Source organism: Ovis aries, chromosome 1 (assembly GCF_016772045.2).
Source record: "Ovis aries strain OAR_USU_Benz2616 breed Rambouillet chromosome 1, ARS-UI_Ramb_v3.0, whole genome shotgun sequence".
NCBI lineage: Eukaryota > Metazoa > Chordata > Mammalia > Artiodactyla > Bovidae > Ovis > Ovis aries.
In genome coordinates, this window is record NC_056054.1 from 18036019 (window position 1) to 18054216 (window position 18198).

The 18198-nt window shown below is 52.2% G+C and overlaps 3 protein-coding genes across 9 annotated transcripts; 1 reads left to right on the forward strand and 2 right to left on the reverse strand.

The window, feature by feature from the left end:
* The first annotated feature begins 3561 nt into the window (after positions 1 to 3561).
* On the forward strand, positions 3562 to 7527 carry CDC20 (cell division cycle 20). Its single transcript, XM_004023553.6, has 11 exons — positions 3562 to 3656; positions 3829 to 4017; positions 4126 to 4274; positions 4361 to 4457; positions 4618 to 4746; positions 4849 to 5045; positions 5156 to 5250; positions 5389 to 5617; positions 5778 to 5903; positions 6803 to 6920; positions 7272 to 7527. The coding sequence occupies exons 2-11, from the start codon at positions 3837 to 3839 to the stop codon at positions 7448 to 7450; spliced, it is 1500 nt and encodes a 499-aa protein (XP_004023602.2). The 5' UTR covers positions 3562 to 3656; positions 3829 to 3836; the 3' UTR covers positions 7451 to 7527.
* Positions 7528 to 7702: 175 nt separating this feature from the next.
* On the reverse strand, positions 7703 to 12486 carry ELOVL1 (ELOVL fatty acid elongase 1). 7 transcript variants are annotated; one of them, XM_012117796.4, is made up of 9 exons: positions 12379 to 12486; positions 11607 to 11672; positions 9824 to 9883; positions 9506 to 9696; positions 9206 to 9286; positions 9026 to 9082; positions 8830 to 8935; positions 8611 to 8747; positions 7703 to 8440 (listed from the first exon to the last, which is right to left on the reverse strand). In XM_012117796.4, exons 3-9 carry the CDS (start codon positions 9867 to 9869, stop codon positions 8219 to 8221), a joined length of 840 nt encoding a protein of 279 aa, XP_011973186.1. In that variant the 5' UTR covers positions 9870 to 9883; positions 11607 to 11672; positions 12379 to 12486; the 3' UTR covers positions 7703 to 8218. The 7 variants fall into 7 exon arrangements, with proteins under 7 accessions (XP_011973186.1, XP_011973022.1, XP_042102894.1 ...); XM_012117632.4 differs by having other exon boundaries at positions 11584 to 11672; XM_042246960.2 differs by lacking the exon at positions 12379 to 12486 and adding an exon at positions 11932 to 12193.
* Positions 12487 to 15834: 3348 nt separating this feature from the next.
* LOC106990835 (transmembrane protein 258-like) lies at positions 15835 to 16359 on the reverse strand. Its single transcript, XM_042246965.2, has one exon. It carries the CDS (start codon positions 16237 to 16239, stop codon positions 15949 to 15951), a length of 291 nt encoding a protein of 96 aa, XP_042102899.1. The 5' UTR covers positions 16240 to 16359; the 3' UTR covers positions 15835 to 15948.
* Between the last annotated feature and the right edge of the window lie 1839 nt (positions 16360 to 18198).

Below are 18198 nucleotides of genomic sequence, written 5' to 3' on the forward strand. Positions count from 1 at the left end.
GGATGAAATGCGGCCCTGAATGGGACACATGGATGACACCTAGTATACTCACTTTCCATACTTCTCCAAGCCACGTTCAAGGCTCCAATTCGACTCCTAGGGACTCAAAACTAGGACTGAGAACCAAACCACTGAAACTCTCACCTCTACACCAATTCAGCCATCATGTCCTTAACCCCTTTTACTTACCAAATTCTGTGTCCTCTTCTCCATCTTCACTGAGCTATTATTACAGCCTCTACCAACTACCTCTGCCTCCAGTCTCTCTCCCTAAATCCAACCTGTATGTTGCCTCCAGATTGATCTTCCCGTTCATCTCACTCCTTGCTCACTCCTTACCTCTAAATCTTTAGTTTGGCTCTTCAGAACTGATCTCATTCTCTTGTACTACTTTGCTATGTGAGAATTAAAAGTGCTAATACAACACCAAGCACATAGTAAATACTCAGTATTTACAGAGTTATCTTTATTATTATCCCAACTAGACTGTTCCACCCCCTGAATATTACCTATATTTTATTCCCTCCATACCCTCTCCTTCAGGTCCTTCAGGTCCTTCAGATGAGAGTTCCCTTATCGAAGCAGCTCATCGGGTATCCAGATACCTTGCTCTACCAATAGGCCATTGCCTGTCCTCTTCTATCTCCTCTGGCTCTTTTGCCTTCACCTTCAAAAATTCATAGGTAGGACTTCCCTGGAAGTCCAGTGAATAAGAACCCACCTGCCAACGCAGTTGACACTGATTCGATTCCTGGTCCAGGAAGATCCCACATGCCTCGAGGCAACTAAGCCTGTGCACCACAGCTGCTGAGTCCAAGCACCCTAGAGCCCTGCTGTTTAGCAAGACTGCTCTTCAGCAAGAGAAGCCACCGCAATGAGAAGCTCAGGCGACCCAGCAAAGTGTAGCCTTCTCTGCAACTAGAGAAAGCCCTCAGGCAACAACAAAGACCCAGCATAGCCAAAAATAAAAATTTAAAATAAAAGATGCATAGGATCTTAGTGTTGGCATTCCCTCCAGCTCCCATGAACTGCCCTCTTTCTCACTCTCAAATTTCTTATACAAGTAGCCCATGCTTGCTGCCTCCATATTCTCCCCACCCTCCTTTCTGCAACCCCTTCCAAAGGAAACCCGAACACCCCCTCCCCTGATCCCTTTCTCTCCAAGGTCACCCATGATTTATTTTCCAATAGCCAACTGTGACCTTTTCTGTCATCACCCGACTATTTTGCATATTAGAATTCCTCCCACTTCAAGGTCCATGTCAGTACAATTTCCACTGGCTTCTGCCATTCCTTTTATGTTTTTATTTTTTAAATTAAAGGTCTTTTTTTAATGGTCTTTAAACAAATAATTTTATTTAATTTTGGGGCTGTGGTGGGTCTTTGTTGCTGTGGGGCTTTTCTGTAGTTGCACAGAGAGGCTACTCTCTAGCTGCCGTGCACAGGCTGCTCATTGTGGTACAGGCTCTAGGACACTGAGGCTTCAGTGATGTGGCATGCCGGCTCAGGTGTTGCAGCTCCTGGCTTCTGGAGCACAGGCTCAGTAGTTGTGGTGCACAGGCTTAGTTGTTCCATGGCATGCGAGGTCTTCCTGCATCAGGGATCAAACCAGTATCTCCTGCACTAGCAGGCTGATTCTTTACCAGTGAGCCACCAAAGAAGCCCTGCCATTCCTTTACTTTTCAAGGTTCAAATTCCCTGAAGTTGTACCCTTATTTACCCTGTTGTTCTTTTCCTCTACAGTGACCCTTACTCCAGAAACTGCAAATTGCTGGCCATGCCTTGTCCTCAGAAATGTTTTGTTTGGCCCTCCCCTGAATTAGAGCCTCTCACTGACTCCACAATGCCTAGCAGATAAAAGTCCAAACTCCTTAGCTTAACATTTATGGCCCGGACCAGCTTGACTCCTTTTATGTCCTCTAGGGTTCAGGGATTCCTCATTTCCAACCCTAGGACACATAAATCCTTGTTTTCCAAGGTAATTGGAAAGAGATAACATGAATGCTTCAAAATTAAAGATAATAATATTATTTGGGTGAAAACTCCAAAATTTTCTCTTGTCATCATCAGAATTGATTTTAGGCTAACGACTGATTTTTTTTTTTTTTTTTTCCCTAGCCTCTCTCTGGGACAGTGTAGAATATGGTTAGATTCTGAGGTTAGTTAGTTTGGCTCCACTAATTATTACTGGCTGTGTGCCTTTGGGCAAGTTTCTAACCTTTCCCTGACCTGGTTTCTTTCTTTCTTTCTTTCTTTTTGTAAAAACGGAATAAAGTTTCTGCCTTATGGGATTAAGGATTACCTGCAGTAATGTACATAAACTCTTTAAACATCATAGTTAGCAGATGGTCAGTAAATGGTGCCCATTATCATTTTTATGATTGCTGCTGCTGCTAAGTCGCTTCAGTCGTGTCCGACTCCGTGCGACCCCATAGACAGCAGCCCACCAGGCTCCTCTGTCCCTGGGATTCTCCAGGCAAGAACACTGGTGTGGGATGCCATTTCCTTCTCCAATGCATGAAAGTGAAAAGTGAAAGTGAAGTCGCTCAGTCGTGCCTGACTCTTAGCAACCCCATGGACTGCAGCCTACCAGGCTCTTCCGTCTATGGGATTTTCCAGGCAAGAGTACTGGAGCGGGTCGCCAGTGCCTTCTCCGTTACGATTGCTGCTTCACCTCTAAGTATATCATACAGTTCACTGAAGTCACTGTTAGAGCACTCTATTGAACAGGAGTCAGATCTGGACTCCCACCAGCATGTGACCTCGCACAAATCCCTTTCTGGGCTGCGGTTTCTTCATCTGTAAAATACGGGTGTGTTGCTGGGATGGGGAGATGCGCCATGCGCAGATTAGACTCGTGCATCTCTAAAAATCCTGACATCTCTTGAGCTCCATGGGGGTCAGCCCCAGTTTCCCTCACAGGGCTATCCAATCTTATCTCCCGGATAGGCAGGTCTGAATCCTTTTTTCTTGACCATAAGGAATTCACCCTTCTTTCAGCCTCATTTTCCTCGTTTCTAAAACAACAGCAAACAAAACAGTTTTTGAAAACAAACACAGGCACTTCTTCCTTCCTAGCAGTGTTCCCGCAAGCACTAAGCTAACAACGGACGTTCCGGCCTTCTCTCGTCTAAGTTTTTCAATCAACTCCTGCAGCACCCCACTCCCAACCCGCCTGCCTGCCTTCGGACCGGCTGGTCGGTAAGGCCACTGCCTTACACTGCCTTCTCTAAACAGGCTTAAGTGCTTTAGGGCATTCCACCGAGTTCCGCACTACGTATCATAAAAACGATCCTCAAGCATGAAGCGTGAAGGTCGGGTGTGGGGGAGACTGAGGAATGAATGAAACCAATAGGGGAAGGCGGCCAGTGCAGGCCCCGCCCCCAGACGCGCCCCCACCCCGCCCCGTTTCCCGACACCTGGTGGCCTTTGCCTTTCTCCCACCCTTCAAATCCCGCTCGCCTGCTGGACTCCCGTGAGATCAGGAGCTTCCCCCGGAAGACCCGCCCCTGTGCCGTGGAGGCCAATGGGCTAGGGCGACGGTTGCGACGGTTGGATTTTGAAGGAGCCAATGAGTGCTTGGAGCGGAGAGTTTAAGTCGTCCAAGTCCTCACTGCTAAAGCCGGTCTGGGGTTGGAACCTGCTCTAAACTGACGGTGAGAGACGGCTGGACTGAGCGAACCGGTCTGGGCCTGCTGCCGAGGGTGCTGCGCCGGGAACAGCTGCGGCCAGCGTGGTCCTGACTGTAGTCGGCCGCCCCAGAGCACGGTCGCCTCTCTTACTCTGGGGCTCAGCAGGCAGCCACTGCAAGGAACCCTCTCCCTCCAGACGTTCCCATGGCCCAGTTCGTGTTCGAGAGTGACTTGCACTCGCTGCTGCAGCTGGATACACCCATCCCCAATGCACCGCCTGCGCGCTGGCAGCGCAAAGCGAAGGAAGCCGCGGGGCCGGCCCCCTCGCCTATGCGGGCAGCCAACCGATCCCACAGCGCCGGCAGGACCCCAGGCCGAACTCCCGGTCAGTAGGGTGCGACGGGTCGCGGGGAGGGCAAGGGCTTGAAGCAGCCTTCACGCCTCCTCCCCCTGAGCCGGGTCTGACAGTCTGGCTTCCCTCTCCCTGTCCCAGGCAAATCCAGCTCCAAGCCTCAGACCACTCCCAGCAAACCTGGCGGTGACCGCTATATCCCCCATCGCAATGCTTCCCAGATGGAGGTGGCTAGCTTCCTCCTGAGCAAGGAGAACCAGCCCGACAACAGTGAGACGCCCACCAAGAAGGTATGTGTCTCAGGGGACTTCTGGCAGGAAACTGGTCTGTGAAATCTAGATAATACCGCCACCTCATCCCCACCCTTATGTGCCAGGAACATCAGAAAGCATGGGCTTTGAATCTGAACGGTTTTGACATGGAGGAAGCCAAGATCCTTCGGCTCAGTGGAAAACCACAAAATGCCCCAGAGGGTAAGATGTCATTCTATCCCCAGGGCTCAGGGTGGATGAGATGGCTGTCTGCCTTTTCCATCTAGAATTGAGGGGAAGGAAGTGCTTATCTGGCCTTCTGGGCTAAAGGCATGTGGAAGTGTCAATCCTCCCAGTGTCTAGACGCACTCTGTTGCCATAGGTTACCAGAACAGACTAAAAGTACTCTATAGCCAGAAGGCCACGCCGGGCTCCAGCAGGAAGACCTGCCGCTACATTCCTTCCCTGCCAGACCGCATCCTGGATGCCCCTGAAATCCGGAATGACTACTGTAAGTGCAGGCTTCTCCTTGTCCAGCGGATGGAGAAAGAGGGAGAGAGAGAGGGACAAGGCAAACAAGACAGCTCATGCTCTTCCCTTCCCCCTCTGGCAGACCTGAACCTTGTGGATTGGAGCTCTGGGAATGTACTGGCTGTGGCTTTGGACAACAGTGTATACTTGTGGAGCGCTAGCACTGGTGACATTTTGCAGCTGCTCCAAATGGAGCAGCCTGGGGACTATATATCTTCTGTGGCCTGGATCAAAGAGGGCAACTACCTGGCTGTGGGCACCAGCAGTGCTGAGGTGCAGGTGAGATTTGTCCCGGTGCTGCAGCTCTGTTGTCCCCAGACCCAGGGGGCTTGCCCAGCAGGACGATGTTAATGCCAAGTCTCGATCCTCATGGTCTTCTTTCTCTGTAGCTATGGGATGTGCAACAGCAGAAACGGCTTCGAAATATGACCAGTCATTCTGCCCGAGTGGGCTCCCTCTGTTGGAATAGCTATATCTTATCCAGGTCAGTGGCTTTGTTAATCCGTTACAAAATCAGATTTTGGCCCCCCTCTCCCTGGACTATACACCTCTGAACAGAAGCAGCTCGGGCCTGCCGCCTGTTTGGCACCGCTGCAGGACCTGGCTCCCTTCTCTCCTGCAGTGGCTCACGCTCCGGCCACATCCACCACCATGACGTTCGGGTAGCAGAACACCATGTGGCCACGCTGAGTGGCCACAGCCAGGAAGTGTGTGGGTTGCGCTGGGCCCCGGATGGACGGCATTTAGCCAGCGGCGGCAACGACAACCTGGTCAATGTGTGGCCTAGTGCTCCTGGAGAGGGTGGCTGGGTTCCTCTGCAGACCTTCACCCAGCATCAAGGGGCTGTCAAGGTGAGAGTGGGGCTGGGCCGGGCCTCTGCACTCTCACCCAGAAGAACCTGGGGACTGTTAAGAGGACATGGGATGGTGGAATTGGACTGAGTTAATTTGTGTGCCCAATAACTCCTTGTCTTGCTCTAGTACCTGCTGACTTCACCTTTATCCCACCTAGGCTGTAGCTTGGTGTCCCTGGCAGTCCAATGTCCTGGCAACTGGCGGGGGCACAAGTGATCGACACATTCGTATCTGGAACGTCTGCTCTGGGGCCTGTCTGAGTGCCGTGGATGCCCATTCCCAGGTAGTCTTCCTTATCCCAGCCTCACTCCCAGATGTGTTCTTATTCTGCATAGCTTTCCTGGGCAACCTCCTCCCCTCCAATGGCTTCACTGATGCAATACTGGCATGATCTCCAAGCTCAGATGTCACCCTTGAATTCCAGACACACATTTTCAACAGTCCACAGCCAGCCTGTCTCTAACCCCACGTTCTATAAGGTGGCACCACACTAGTATGTCCCAAATTAAACTCATCGCTTCCCCGTGCCCCCCTGAAATGTGTTCCTCCTCTACTATTTGAAAGGGACACTAAGAAATCAGAACAAGCAAGACTCTTTCATCTTCCTCACCTAGTCACCAAGATATATCAGTTTTCCCTCAGAGTATCATTCACATGTGTCCTCTCCCCTCGGCCTCATCCTTCTTCCTGTGGAGACTCACAGCACTGGTCTTTTATTGCTTCCAGCCTGTCCTCTGTACTGGTCTTGGTAGTCTGTTTCTGTCCTCCTCAAAGCCCTGCAAGGGCTCCCAATTACCTACAGTGTATAATCCAAATGTTTTAGAATGATATTTGAGGCCCTAGCTCAAAGGTGGGTCTCCCTGCAAGCCCTGCAGCTTCCTCTCCTGACACCCCCCTTCCCAGTACATGCAGACTTTGCTTTATTCGAGCCTCAGGCTCTGGAGCCAGAGTTCAACTTAATTTGTATGTGAGCTTAGACAACTTACTGAACGTCCTTCCAACAGATTCCTCATCTGTAAAATGGTTAACAACTCTAACTCTCAAAAGGGTTTTGTAAGGACTAGTCATTCAGGTCTGAGTCTGGAGCCTCTGGCAGAGCGCCTAACACCACGGTGGACGCAGTTCTGATTTGAGTAGTGCCAGCTCTGTGTGTGTCATGCCCATGCCATTTCCTCTCCACAGGTGTGCTCTATCCTCTGGTCTCCCCACTACAAGGAGCTCATCTCAGGCCACGGCTTTGCCCAGAACCAGCTGGTTATTTGGAAGTACCCAACCATGGCCAAGGTGGCTGAGCTGAAAGGTGAGTGCTAAGTGGCAGACACAGAAGGGCACACATTGTCTGACTATTTGTATGAAATGTCCAGTAGAAGCAAATGCAGAGACGGGAAACAGGTTAATGGTTGCCAGAGGCCGGGGAGAGAGTACTGAAGAGTGACTGTCTTTATGGAGTGATGAATTACCATTGTGATGGTTGCACAACTTTGTGAATACACTAGAAACCAATGAATTGTATGCTTTAAAAGGATGAATTTTATAGTATGTGAATTATTAATTATCTCAATTAACTGTTACAAAAACTCTCAAAATTGGAGGGCTATAGGTACCTACCATCCTATGTATTGCTCTCACTTTTTTCCTCCTCACATCCCAGGTCACACAGCCCGGGTGCTCAGTCTGACCATGAGCCCAGATGGGGCTACAGTGGCATCTGCAGCAGCAGATGAGACCCTGCGACTGTGGCGCTGCTTTGAGCTGGACCCTGCCCGGCGGCGGGAACGGGAGAAGGCCAGTGCGGCCAAAAGCAGCCTCATCCACCAAGGCATCCGCTGAGGACCAACTCCTCACGGTGTTCTGTGGGGTTTGTTTTTTGTTTTTTTACTTTTCTAATAAAGTCATGTCTCCCTCTCTTTTGGCACGACCTCTGTCCCAGCCAGCAGCCTTCCCAGAGGCTCCTCTCTACTGGGATCAGAGAGCTAGAAACATCCATCCTGTGGGCACCTTGACCATCCCTCCTGTTTGCAGACAGGCTGGCAGGCTTTGTACCCACCTCTTCCATTGACACATGTACACACACAGCCACCGTGCTTTCCTCTGTCACTTTTAATAAAGACATAAAGGAGTGAGCAGCCTCCACAGGCTGTATTCCCAGGCCCCCCACCCACCCTGACCTTTGGCCAAGAAGCTCCTACTTCAGTGTGGGGTGGAGAAGGGAGGAGCCTGGGTCCACAGTGACAGATTATTGCTGACCTCTTACAGTGTGAGGAAAAAGGCCACAAGACCCTGGTGGGGGCCAGCCCTGAGTGCTCCTCTCCCAAGTGTAAGGCAGGGAGGGGGAAGTAAGTGTCCAGCCCTTTCAGCCCCCGGCTCTGGAGTGGCAGAGGGCAATGAGGCCACATCCCTGGGGCTGGCCGGGAGAAGTCAGGGAGGAACGGAAGCGGTGGTCTCTGTGTACCAGCTGTGGGGTGCAGAGAGCTGTCTGCTGCTCAGTCCTGACCACATAAACCCTGGTCACAGGTATAGCTGGGGAGGACAATGACAGCTGCTGCCTAAGGTGCAGTCCTGAGGCACTTAGGTGGGCACCTAGCTAGCCCATGTTTCTCAGTTGGCCTTGACTTTGGTGGTACCTGGAACTCCGTTTTGCTGAAGTACACGGGGCAGCCGCTTGCCTTTAGTGTAAGACTGATACCAGAAATTGGAGAAAAGCACAAAGAAGATGGTGCCGTACATCCAGATGAGGTGGATGATGACTGGGTACTGGTAGTTACAACTGGGCAGGAAGTAGTACTGGGAGATGTGCAGCGAGACCAGGACAAACTGGATCTGGGACCAAAAGGCATGGGTCAGAGGGCACAGGGAGAGAGGACTGGAGTGCAAGGGGACAGGACAGTGAGTGGGGAGGGCTGGAGGCAAAGGTGAGGCAGACTGGATAAAGGTAGGGTCCAAACCAGAATGTCGGGGGGATGACTGTGGGTCAGGCTCGGGGCCCTCACCAGCTGGATGGCTGTCATGTGCTTTTTCCACCAAAGGTAGGGCTGAGCCACAGGCCCAAGGGCAGACAATCCATAGTACAGGTACATGATGACGTGCACTGAGGAGTTTATCATGGCATGGAAAGAGGCCATTCCTCCTGTGAGTGGACAACAGGGTCAGGAGAGTCAAGCCTCTGCTCCCCAGTACCTGTCCCTCCCCTAGCGGCCATCGCCACTCACCTGGGGCTATTTTTACCCCCCACCACCAGCTCCAGGGAAGCACTGAGTGGTGGAAGACATGTAGGAAGGTCACCTGTCCATCTTTCTTCCGGAGAACAAAGATCACCTGAGAGACGTGTGGGAGGAAGGGGTTTCAAAGCCAAGGCCTCTCACGTCTTTCTCCCCACACATTCTCAAATCTCACGTAATTACTCACTGTGTCTATCAGCTCAATGAACTTGGAGAAGAGGAAGAGCCAGGCCACTCGAACCATCTGTAAGAAGTCAGGACATCCTTAGGACTGCCAAGAGCCTCTCTAAACGGGCCTATAAGACAGGGCACATCCAAAGTGCTCTTACCCGTGGTTGTTTGGGGCCTGGCCTCCAGCACCACTTACCCTCAGTGCCTCCGGGTTGTTGGAAAAGTCCACTGGGTCGCAGCGCCAGGTGTAGGAACTTAGCCAGCCGGACATCAGGAACTATGAAGAAGTGTGGATTAGAGAGCCAGACAGCCCTCCCTCCCCCAAATCTCTTTTGTTCTCTAGACCAGCGGTCCCCAATCATGCCCTGGAGGTTGGGCACCCCTGCTGCAGATGGAGAAACAGAGCTGAGCCTCTCTGGAAAGAAGATGCCTCCTCTAGCCTGAGGGCCCACCCATTATCCTGGAGGAATAAAGCTGAGGCATCCCAGGGGCCTACCTCATAGACAATGTAGAGAGAAAGTGCCACCAGTGAGAAGTTGTAGACAACCATGAAGCCACGGAGCTGGAAGGGCTTCCGGTTGGCCATGATGCGAGGTCCCAGTGAGAGAACGAAGTACACATAGGTCAGGAGGATGGAGGTCATTAGCAGGGGGGACCCCATCAGAGGGTAGCCCTGGAGCCGGGGATCTATGAATAAGGGTAAAAAAAAGTAAGGAAGGGTCACAGAGTCCAAATGGTCCCCAGCAGACATGAGGTCAGGTCACAAAGGGTCAAAGGGTCTGTAAGGAGGAAGGGCTAGTAGACAGCATCTCACCTGCATGCTTCATCATCTCCTGGTACAGGTTCACAACAGCCTCCATCCTGGCTAAGGGCTCTGGCGAGGTCAGGAGGAGAGGTGTCAGAGAGGGCTGACTGTTCCCCCAACCGCCCGCCCCCCAATTTCACCCTTGACCCACAGACAGGACACAGACCAGACAGGACAGTTCCAGACACCTTGCCACAGAAAGGACAGAGCAGTGAGAGGAAGGAGTTGCTGGGGACCAGAGCGAGAAGGTGGCCATGGGGGGCAGGGATGGGGTGGGTGGGGGATCTGTTTCCCACACAGCCTGCATGCCTGGGAAGGGCTGTTCTGCCCTTCCTCTCCACACCTTCCTCTCCTCTCCTTACACTCTGCTCCTCTCCAGGGATTTCGACTTTCTGACTTCCCCTCCCTTCTTCTTCCACGAGAGGACTCTCAATTTCTGGTCTCCTTCCAGAGAGGCTTACCTCCTACCACCAGGGAATTCGTCTCTGGAACGAACCTCCTCTCCCTTCCTCACCAGTCTCTCACCTCTCCAGAGGTCCTCCCCTTCAATTTCTCTTGCCCCATTTCAGGATGCACATCTCCCGGCATGGTCCCTCCTGTCCTCTCAGGAACTGTCCCTCCCTCCTCTCCCCTGCCGAGACACTCCCTCAGGCTCTCCTCTGCCCTCCTGGGGCTCTCACCTGCAGCCTCTCCTCTGTCTCAGATGCTCTCCTCTCACCCTTCCTTTCCAGAAGCCTGGCTCTTTGAGACTCCTGCCCTGGCGGCTCCACCTGTCTGACTAGATCTGGCAGCAGCCCCGCCCTCTGCCCACCCCCACAGCACAGCGTCCGAGGTGGAGGGTGGGTCCAGGTCACAGGTCAGTGCCTGGAGGACCCACCAGGATTGAGAAAGCCAAGTAAAGCGCAGGACTCACCACCCACCCAGCCACCCCAGACCAGTCAGATGAACTCTTGGTTTTGAGACAAAAACCTGGACTCCAGCCCCAGGCCTAGCCTCAGCCCAAAGAGAACTGCTGAAAATCCATACCCGGGCATCCTCTTCTAAATGAGCCATAAATTCTCAGGCTGTCCTACTTCAGAATGGGTACCATCACCCCTCTCTCCCAGGGAGGGGCCGGGAGCCAGTGGCATGTGAGGAGGTGGGGAGTGGGAGAGGTCTCAGGAATCTTCCCCTCCCTCAAGGAGGGGTCATAATTGACTAGGCCGTCTCCCTCTCGGAGCCTGAAGGAATGTCGGGGGAGGGCTCGAAGGGACACAAAAGCCTTGGCCAAGAGGAGAGCCTGGGACTCCAGACAGACAGCCCTCAAGGGGCAAGGCACTCCCCAAACAGCCAGCACAGCAGGTGCTCTGCGAGCTGCCTTCACTTGGGTTGGCCAGGTTCCCTCCACCCAGAGAAGCAACCCTGCAGGTACTACGTAAAGAACACAACTTCTGACAGTCACGGGGGCTGCACATACATCTCACAGATGCTCCCCCAACCTCTACGCCCACCCACAACTGCGCCACCTCGTTCAGGCCCCCAGCCCTCCCATACACAGCCCCTGCCACAGCTCTCCCTCCGCCCCTGCGACAACCGGCCAGTGGCAAGCACACACATGCAGGGCCCACCTGCCTCCTGCCAGCTGCAACTGCCCTTGTCTGACACACCACCCGGACAGGTCTCCATGGACTTTGACATGCTCGGTCTCTAATACTCAGGCCTGCTCCTAGCTACGCGCACACCGGCAAACACACTGAAACACACACGCTCCTTCACAGGAGCCGCATTACCATGTGCAAGTGCTTGTGCTCACATGCAGGTTTCCTCTGGCGTGAGTCTCAGATGAGCGCGGCCACATACATAAACTCACACAGCCCACCTGCAGGTGAATGAAGCCAACATCATCCACACCGTGTGCTGACACAGACTTGCCCTGGGTCATGCACTCCCACAACTCTCTTCACCGATGGCAGTCATCATTCATTCATTCCCAGAGTTTTGCTGGCTGCTTATTCCAGGGTAGGGCCTGCCCAGAAGCATGTGCTCTAACACACAGCCCCTCCTCGACCCATGGGAGCTTGCCAGCTTGTTATCTCCCGGTCTCTCTCTGCCACCATCCCCAAGTTCACCTCCCCCACCTCACACACGCCGGCACCCTGGAGGTCAGGGGTGGCTCCAGGCTTCTGGAAGGCCCTCTCCCCAAGTTTCAGGAGAGTCTGGGTGTGTCCCCAGTAGGGAAACTCGGTCTGGTCCTTCCTTGCTTTAAGATGGATGGAAGGGAAAAGGAGACAGGCAAAGGGAGCAGCGGGGGTGCAAAAGGGCGCCAAGGGGAGGGAGGAGTAAGAGACAGAGAGGGGCCAGAGTCAGAGGTGGTGGAGGAAGGCCCAGGTTCAAGCAAATGGGGGCCAGGCACGAGGGAGGCTGCTGGGGAGGCCCAGCCCCGGAGAGCTGGGACCTCCCACCCACTCTCCACAGGCACAGCCTCGCCCACAGCCTGGGCAGGGCAGGGCCAGGCCGGGCCGAGTGGCCCAGCGGGTCAGGGGCCTGGGCACGTGGCGAGCCCGCCCTGGGAGGTCCCGACTCACCAGTGGGGGCCAGGCGGGCAGTCGTGGAGGGCTGGGATGGAGCAGGGCTGGAGAGGAGTCCCCAGGGCCAGCCTGCCTGCCACTTCCTCATCTGCTGGGCCGACTTTCTGTCACCAGAGGGGGAGAGGGCGGGCCGGGTAGGGGGCGCCCGCTGATTGGGCCTCTGGTCGAGGCAGGAGGGGCCGGCCAGCCCCGGCTCTGCTGGGCCCGCTGGGCGGAGGCAGGGGCGGGCCGCTGGGCCCCTGGCAGGAAGCGCGCCCAGCCCCGGCTCCCCACCCCTTCCCGCCGCATCGCCTCCCGCCTCGGTCAGCTCGCGCGGCCTGGCCCTGGGCCCTTGCCCGCCCAGGCTGTACCCTGCGCCTTCCTAATGTTTAGCCCCTGCGTGGCCACCTTCTGGACCCTCTGGGATTCGTCCACCAGCACGACCAACACAGCTTCTGTTCGGAACCGATCCACCCCACCTGGGACCTTGGAGCAAGTTCCAGGGTCAGCCGTCCCCTCAGAGAGAGTGGGACCCAAGGGGTGGGGTTCAGGCAGCCTCTCTGTGGCCCGAGAGTGGCCTCGGTCGGCGGGAAGGTCTCAGCCCAGGGAGCCGCTGTGTGGGGAGACCTTCCTTACCAGCCCATAAACTTGGGTGAGCCCAGCTTTAGGAGTTGAGACGATTGTGTGGACCGGAGGTGGGAGAATACAAGTAGCCTGGGGCAGGGGAAATTAATGAATCACTGGCTATGCTGGCCTCTTCAAGGTTGTGAAAGGAAAAGGGGGAAGTGAAGCCAGCTGTGGCTGAATGTTGAAGGCCAAATGGAGCAGTTTGGTTTATTCTGGAAGCAGAGGAGAAACCAAAGAGTTTTGAGGAGGCTACAATCAGACTTGTGTTAGTAAATATCCACGTTACTGACCACCTACCACGTGCAGGATGGGGTTAATTGCTGGTGGCACATCAATGAACAAGGCAGATGCTGTCCCCACAGGGGGTTCACTGTCTAGCCAAATCACTTCACACTGGCAGCCAGTGAGAGAGGGGACCTAGTTGGGGTGGGGGGGGCAGGTGAGAGAGCACCCTCACCCAAGAAGGTCTGGAAGTTGACAGGTTTGGAAAAATAGACACTGGAGGTTTCCCTGAGACAGCTAGGCTCACTCTGCACACTTAGTTGTCTCTCTGGCTCCCTGCACCCTCCTCATGCCATACACTCACCAACTCTACAGAACCACTGGGGTTGAGGACTAGGTTTCAGCAAAATGAAATCTGTATCTCCAGCAGCTCCTGTAACAGTGCTAATGCGTGCAGTGATCCAGTGACTGCACAGGACTGCATGATGTACATGTGGAATTCAGAGGAGGTGTCGGTTTGGAAGAAACAATGTGTTCATCAGCAGTGGAATGTATCTTTGTGGAGGGGCTTCCCCGGTGGTGCTGCAGCAGTAAAGAACCTGCCTGCCAATGAAGGAGATTTGGGTTCAATCCTTGGTTAGGAAAGATCTCCTGGAGAAGGAAATGGCAACCCACTCCAGTATTCCTGCCTGGGAAATCCCATGCACAGAGAAGCCTGGTGGGCTACAGTGCATGGGGTCGCAAGAGTCAGACATTTAGCCACTAAACAACAACAAGCTATGTGGAAGTTTAGTGTTAGAGTTAAGAGGTCAGAGCCAAAGTATAGTTCTGATCCAGCTCAGAGAGTACCTACGAGTACCTACCCTTGAAAGGAAATGGCAAAAAAAAATTCAGCTATTCAAAAGGCTCAGACTAATTAGCATTGTACCTGAAGGCCTATCTGATCTGGTCCTCAGCCTCCCCTCATTCTCCTGGGCCACATGCTATAGTTTAACTGTTCCCCAAGGATATCAGCATCTTTCATATACCCCCACACCTCCAAGCCCTGTCTCCTAACTCAAGATAAAAGCAGCTTTTCCAGGCAATAAAGCAGTCCCTCCCTTCGCTTTCACAATCTCACTGCAATACAGTTATCTGCATACCCCCTCACGGTAGGTTTTTCTCAGCAAGGACCAATATTTTAGTCGTCTCTGTACCTCTAGTATCTGACCAGTGTTGGACTCATCTTCCCCTCCACAGTGTTTGCAGAGTATTAGAGTGAATGAGAAATGTGAGAAGGGGAAGAGAGGTTGAGGGACCCAGAGTCAAGTAGGGAAGACAGGAAGAATTCAAAAGCTTTTCTACTTGCCTTGGGATGACAGTATCAGTTGAGTCAATAAATATTTATTGTGTTAGGTATACTTCAGTAGGCCTGGGGGTCACACCTAACTCCAAAGACCTGATTTTAAACCTCCAGTTAGTACTTATATGACTTATGTTAAGTGGCTGAACCTCCACAGCACCTGTCTCATTGGATTGTGAAGATTAAAGGAGATGACCCAGGTAAAGGATTCAGCACTGTTTCTTCCTCGACATTTCATAGCCAAGGGGTGAAGCAAGAAGGTATATTCTTGTATGTCGATTAATGAGCATTCATTCAACAAATACTTCCTGAATAAACTGTGCAAAGCACTGTTTGGAGAGCACTATTGAGAGGCTTGAACTAAGTGTCCATCTAGAGACAAACAAAGCAGACTTATAAATGATGAAACAGTTCCTGAGGTTAAATATGGTAGAGATGTGTGTGTGGGTGCTGTGCTCAATTCTGTCCAACTCCTTCCAACCCCATGGACTGTCACTCGCCAGGCTCCTCTGTCCATGGAACTTTCCAGACAAAAAACGAGTGGGCTGCCCTTTCCTACTCCAGGGGATCTTCCCAACCCAGGCAATCTTCCCAACCCAGGAGTCAGACCCGCATCTCTTGCCTTGGCAGGAGGATTCTTTACCACTGCGCCACCTGGTAGAGAGAGAGATCTTCAACTATCCATTAGTCACCTGGACCACTCTGGTATTAATGAATGACCACAGCGAGCCCTCAGTAAATGCCCACTGACTACATGAACATGCCCATGTCCTTCAGTTCCAGTCCTAGTCCTAGGAGAAAGCACCTTCAAATATCTGATATAGACCACCAACCCAGGTCCTACCAAATGGCATCTCCAAGGCACTGGGGTTCCTGAAAAATATTTACAGTCTAGAAAAGAAGACAGATAGATAAATTAACAGTTACAATAGCAAGTGGTGAGTTAAACCGAGAGGGTTAAGAGAGCAGCAGGGGGGGCACCTTACCCCATGGTGGGGGTTAGTTCTTGAAGGCTTCACAGAAATGACACCAAAGCTGAGTGTTAAAGAAGACAGGGAAACATCTTCAGGCAGATGGAAGCATGTGTGCGAAGGTATTAAAGCAGAAGATATGGCTGGCGTGGGGAGTTCTGGGGAGTCTCCAGTCCAGAGGGCATATAGGAGTCAGTCATGAAGAGCTCTGTATGGCCTGGTACGAAGTCTGGATTTAGCTGTTTATCTTTTTTAGCCCTGGCTGCACACCAGAATCATCTGGAGAGTTTTAAAAATATCAGTGCCTGACTCTCACCTCCAGATTGATTCTAAAGGTTTTGATTTTATTTTTTCACATATATGCCTTTACTGTGAGCAGCAGGTAGGACACTTCTAGCAAAGTAGAAACAAAATCCAAAAATTAATTTACCAAAGGAAGGACTCAGTGAAGACCCTTGGTTGGAACCCTTGGGAGCTCAGACATAAGACACTGACCCAGAGCAGCAGGCAGAGGACTCCAAAGCCCATGAAGAGTGAGGCCACCAAAGAGATGAGGAGCTCTTTGTAGATATCCCAAGTGTATTTGGTGGAGGTGACCTTATAAACAAAGAACCAAGAGGTGAAGAACATGTCAACGGCCAACAGCACCACAGTCATATGGGGAAAGATAGCTGGGTTCACTGGACTGGTATGTCCACTCATGGCCTCAAGCTCCATTTTGCTGGGCTCAGGGCAATCCACTGCTCCCCTAAGGGTTGTTTTTAATGGGAAGAGGCTTAAGCGTGTTTATGTGCTGTGTAGAAGACAATCAGATAGAGCACACCACGGGGTTTAGACTTTGGCTCAGGAAAACACCTTATAGGCTGAAATATACAGAAAAGAAGGGTAAGTCTGTCAGTGGACTGCTAGGAAATGGGACCACTTAGAACCTGCAGGGAAGCTGGGTGGAAGATCTTGGAGGTAAGAGGGTCCATGGAACGCTACCTACACTGGGGGCAGGCTGATAAACTGGAGAAGCTGAAAGAGTCCAGGAAGTCGTTCTTGATAAGGATAAAGGCCAGATGTGTGTGGGGGTAGGGAAGAATACCAAGTCCAACAGCTGAAACTCCCCCTGAAATTCATGGAGCCTTCCTGACTAAAGGGAAGTGAGGTGACAACTTCCCCTGGGCCCCACCCTCTCTGACTCACAGGTCACTCACATGGGCCTTTCTCCATCCTCTCTCCCCAGAAGATAAACTACTGATTTACCTTCTCCAAGGGTTCAGTCTGAAAACCACCATCTGTATGAACTGAACAATAACAACTCTATTTCCGTGATTATGTGGTTTTATGTGTTTCTGGGAAAAAAAAAAATCTAAAGGGACATCGGATCAAAGAAGCAGGAAAAAGAAAAAGGGAAAAGGTATTATCTGTATGTGCCTGCAAGGGAGGCGGTGGAGCAGTGGAGGGAACAGGGTATGGGGGTGGCAGGAGAACTGGCTGAGAACAATAGGTACTGAGGGTCAGAGGCTGAGAGGCCACAGGAGTGGCAGGTAGGAATGGAAGCAGCCTCCCGGGGCCTGTGTCGAGCTTCTCCCTTCCCCACCTGTAAAGGACAAAGGGCACTTTCTAACTGTATCCGCACAGAGGAGCTGAGGGGAGGGCTGTGTCCGTGAGGACAGAGGAATGAAGATGAGGGGAAGGGCTTGTCGGTTAATGATTCTGCATGTCCATGGGCCTCAGTCAGCTCGCTGGTGTCCTCTGCCTAAGGTTGGGACCTTGGCTGAAGGAAGGACATCCAGCCAGCAGAAGAGAAAGACTGCATGCGAACACTCATCATACCATCTGAACTGGGGGGCTGCCTGAACCCTTGAGAGGTCAGGGGGACAAGGCCTGATCTGTTGTAGGTAGCCAATGCCAACACCCTATGAGTACTGTTCAGTGTTCACTGAACTGAGGGTAAAAAAAGAAAAAAAGAAATGCAGTTTGGGGGAAAGGGCTGTGATAAAATGTGCTGGAAGAGTTCTGGAGAGAGAAAAGGGAAGGCTTTTGGTGAGGGGACAAACCAGGGGAGGTTATCAAGATGGAAGAAAGAGAGTTAGCAAGATCTGGAAGATGTGGGAGAAAGGCCAAAAAGGGGACAGAGAAAATGCAACACTTTCTCTGGCAAGCACGGGGCCAGCTGCTTCCCATATGCTCTTATGGTTCAGTCCTGTAAGGTAAGTACTGTGATCACTGCTGAACAGATGGGGAAAGAATGGAATCAGAAAGGGCGAAGGGTTTCTTCTCAAGGTGACACAGCAAGTGAGGTGGAAGTAACATAGATGATTCAAACTGAGGAAAAAGCACGGACAAAGGGATGGATGGAGGGAAGAACAGGTCAGGAGCAGGGAACTGGAAGTGATTCTATTTGGCGAAAGGATCCAGTGAATGAAAGGCCTTCATATGCTAGGTTAAAAAGTAGCTTGGCCCCAGATCATGAAGTATTTTGAATGAAAGAAAGAGGAGTTTTGTTTGTACTGAGATGTCCCTGGAGATTTTTAAGGGGTTGGTATGATCCCCATTGTTATTTACAAAGAAAAACTTGGTGACAGTGAGATTATCAACAGGAAGGCAGAGAGGAAGGGAGGCCAGGTGGGAGACCAGCTCAGAGGCGCAAGTGTGACACGGTAAGGGCCTAACCTAGAGCAATGGAGC

What these genes read in the sequence shown, in the direction of transcription:
- ELOVL1 (XM_060399821.1), bottom strand. Translation starts at nt 12,469, where the DNA reads ATGAGGAAGTGGCAGGCAGGCTGGCCCTGGGGACTCCTCTCCAGCCCT. An exon ending in GGAGATGATGAAGCATGCAG is followed by an intron (nt 9,697 to 9,823) that starts GTGAGATGCTGT and finishes CCTTATTCATAG; the next exon opens with ATCCCCGGCTCCAGGGCTAC. An exon ending in TCATTGAGCTGATAGACACA is followed by an intron (nt 8,936 to 9,025) that starts GTGAGTAATTAC and finishes CACGTCTCTCAG; the next exon opens with GTGATCTTTGTTCTCCGGAA.
- CDC20 (XM_004023553.6), top strand. Translation starts at nt 3,837, where the DNA reads ATGGCCCAGTTCGTGTTCGAGAGTGACTTGCACTCGCTGCTGCAGCTG. An exon ending in TGAAATCCGGAATGACTACT is followed by an intron (nt 4,747 to 4,848) that starts GTAAGTGCAGGC and finishes CCCCTCTGGCAG; the next exon opens with ACCTGAACCTTGTGGATTGG. An exon ending in CCAGCAGTGCTGAGGTGCAG is followed by an intron (nt 5,046 to 5,155) that starts GTGAGATTTGTC and finishes CTTTCTCTGTAG; the next exon opens with CTATGGGATGTGCAACAGCA.
- LOC106990835 (XM_042246965.2), bottom strand. Translation starts at nt 16,239, where the DNA reads ATGGAGCTTGAGGCCATGAGTGGACATACCAGTCCAGTGAACCCAGCT.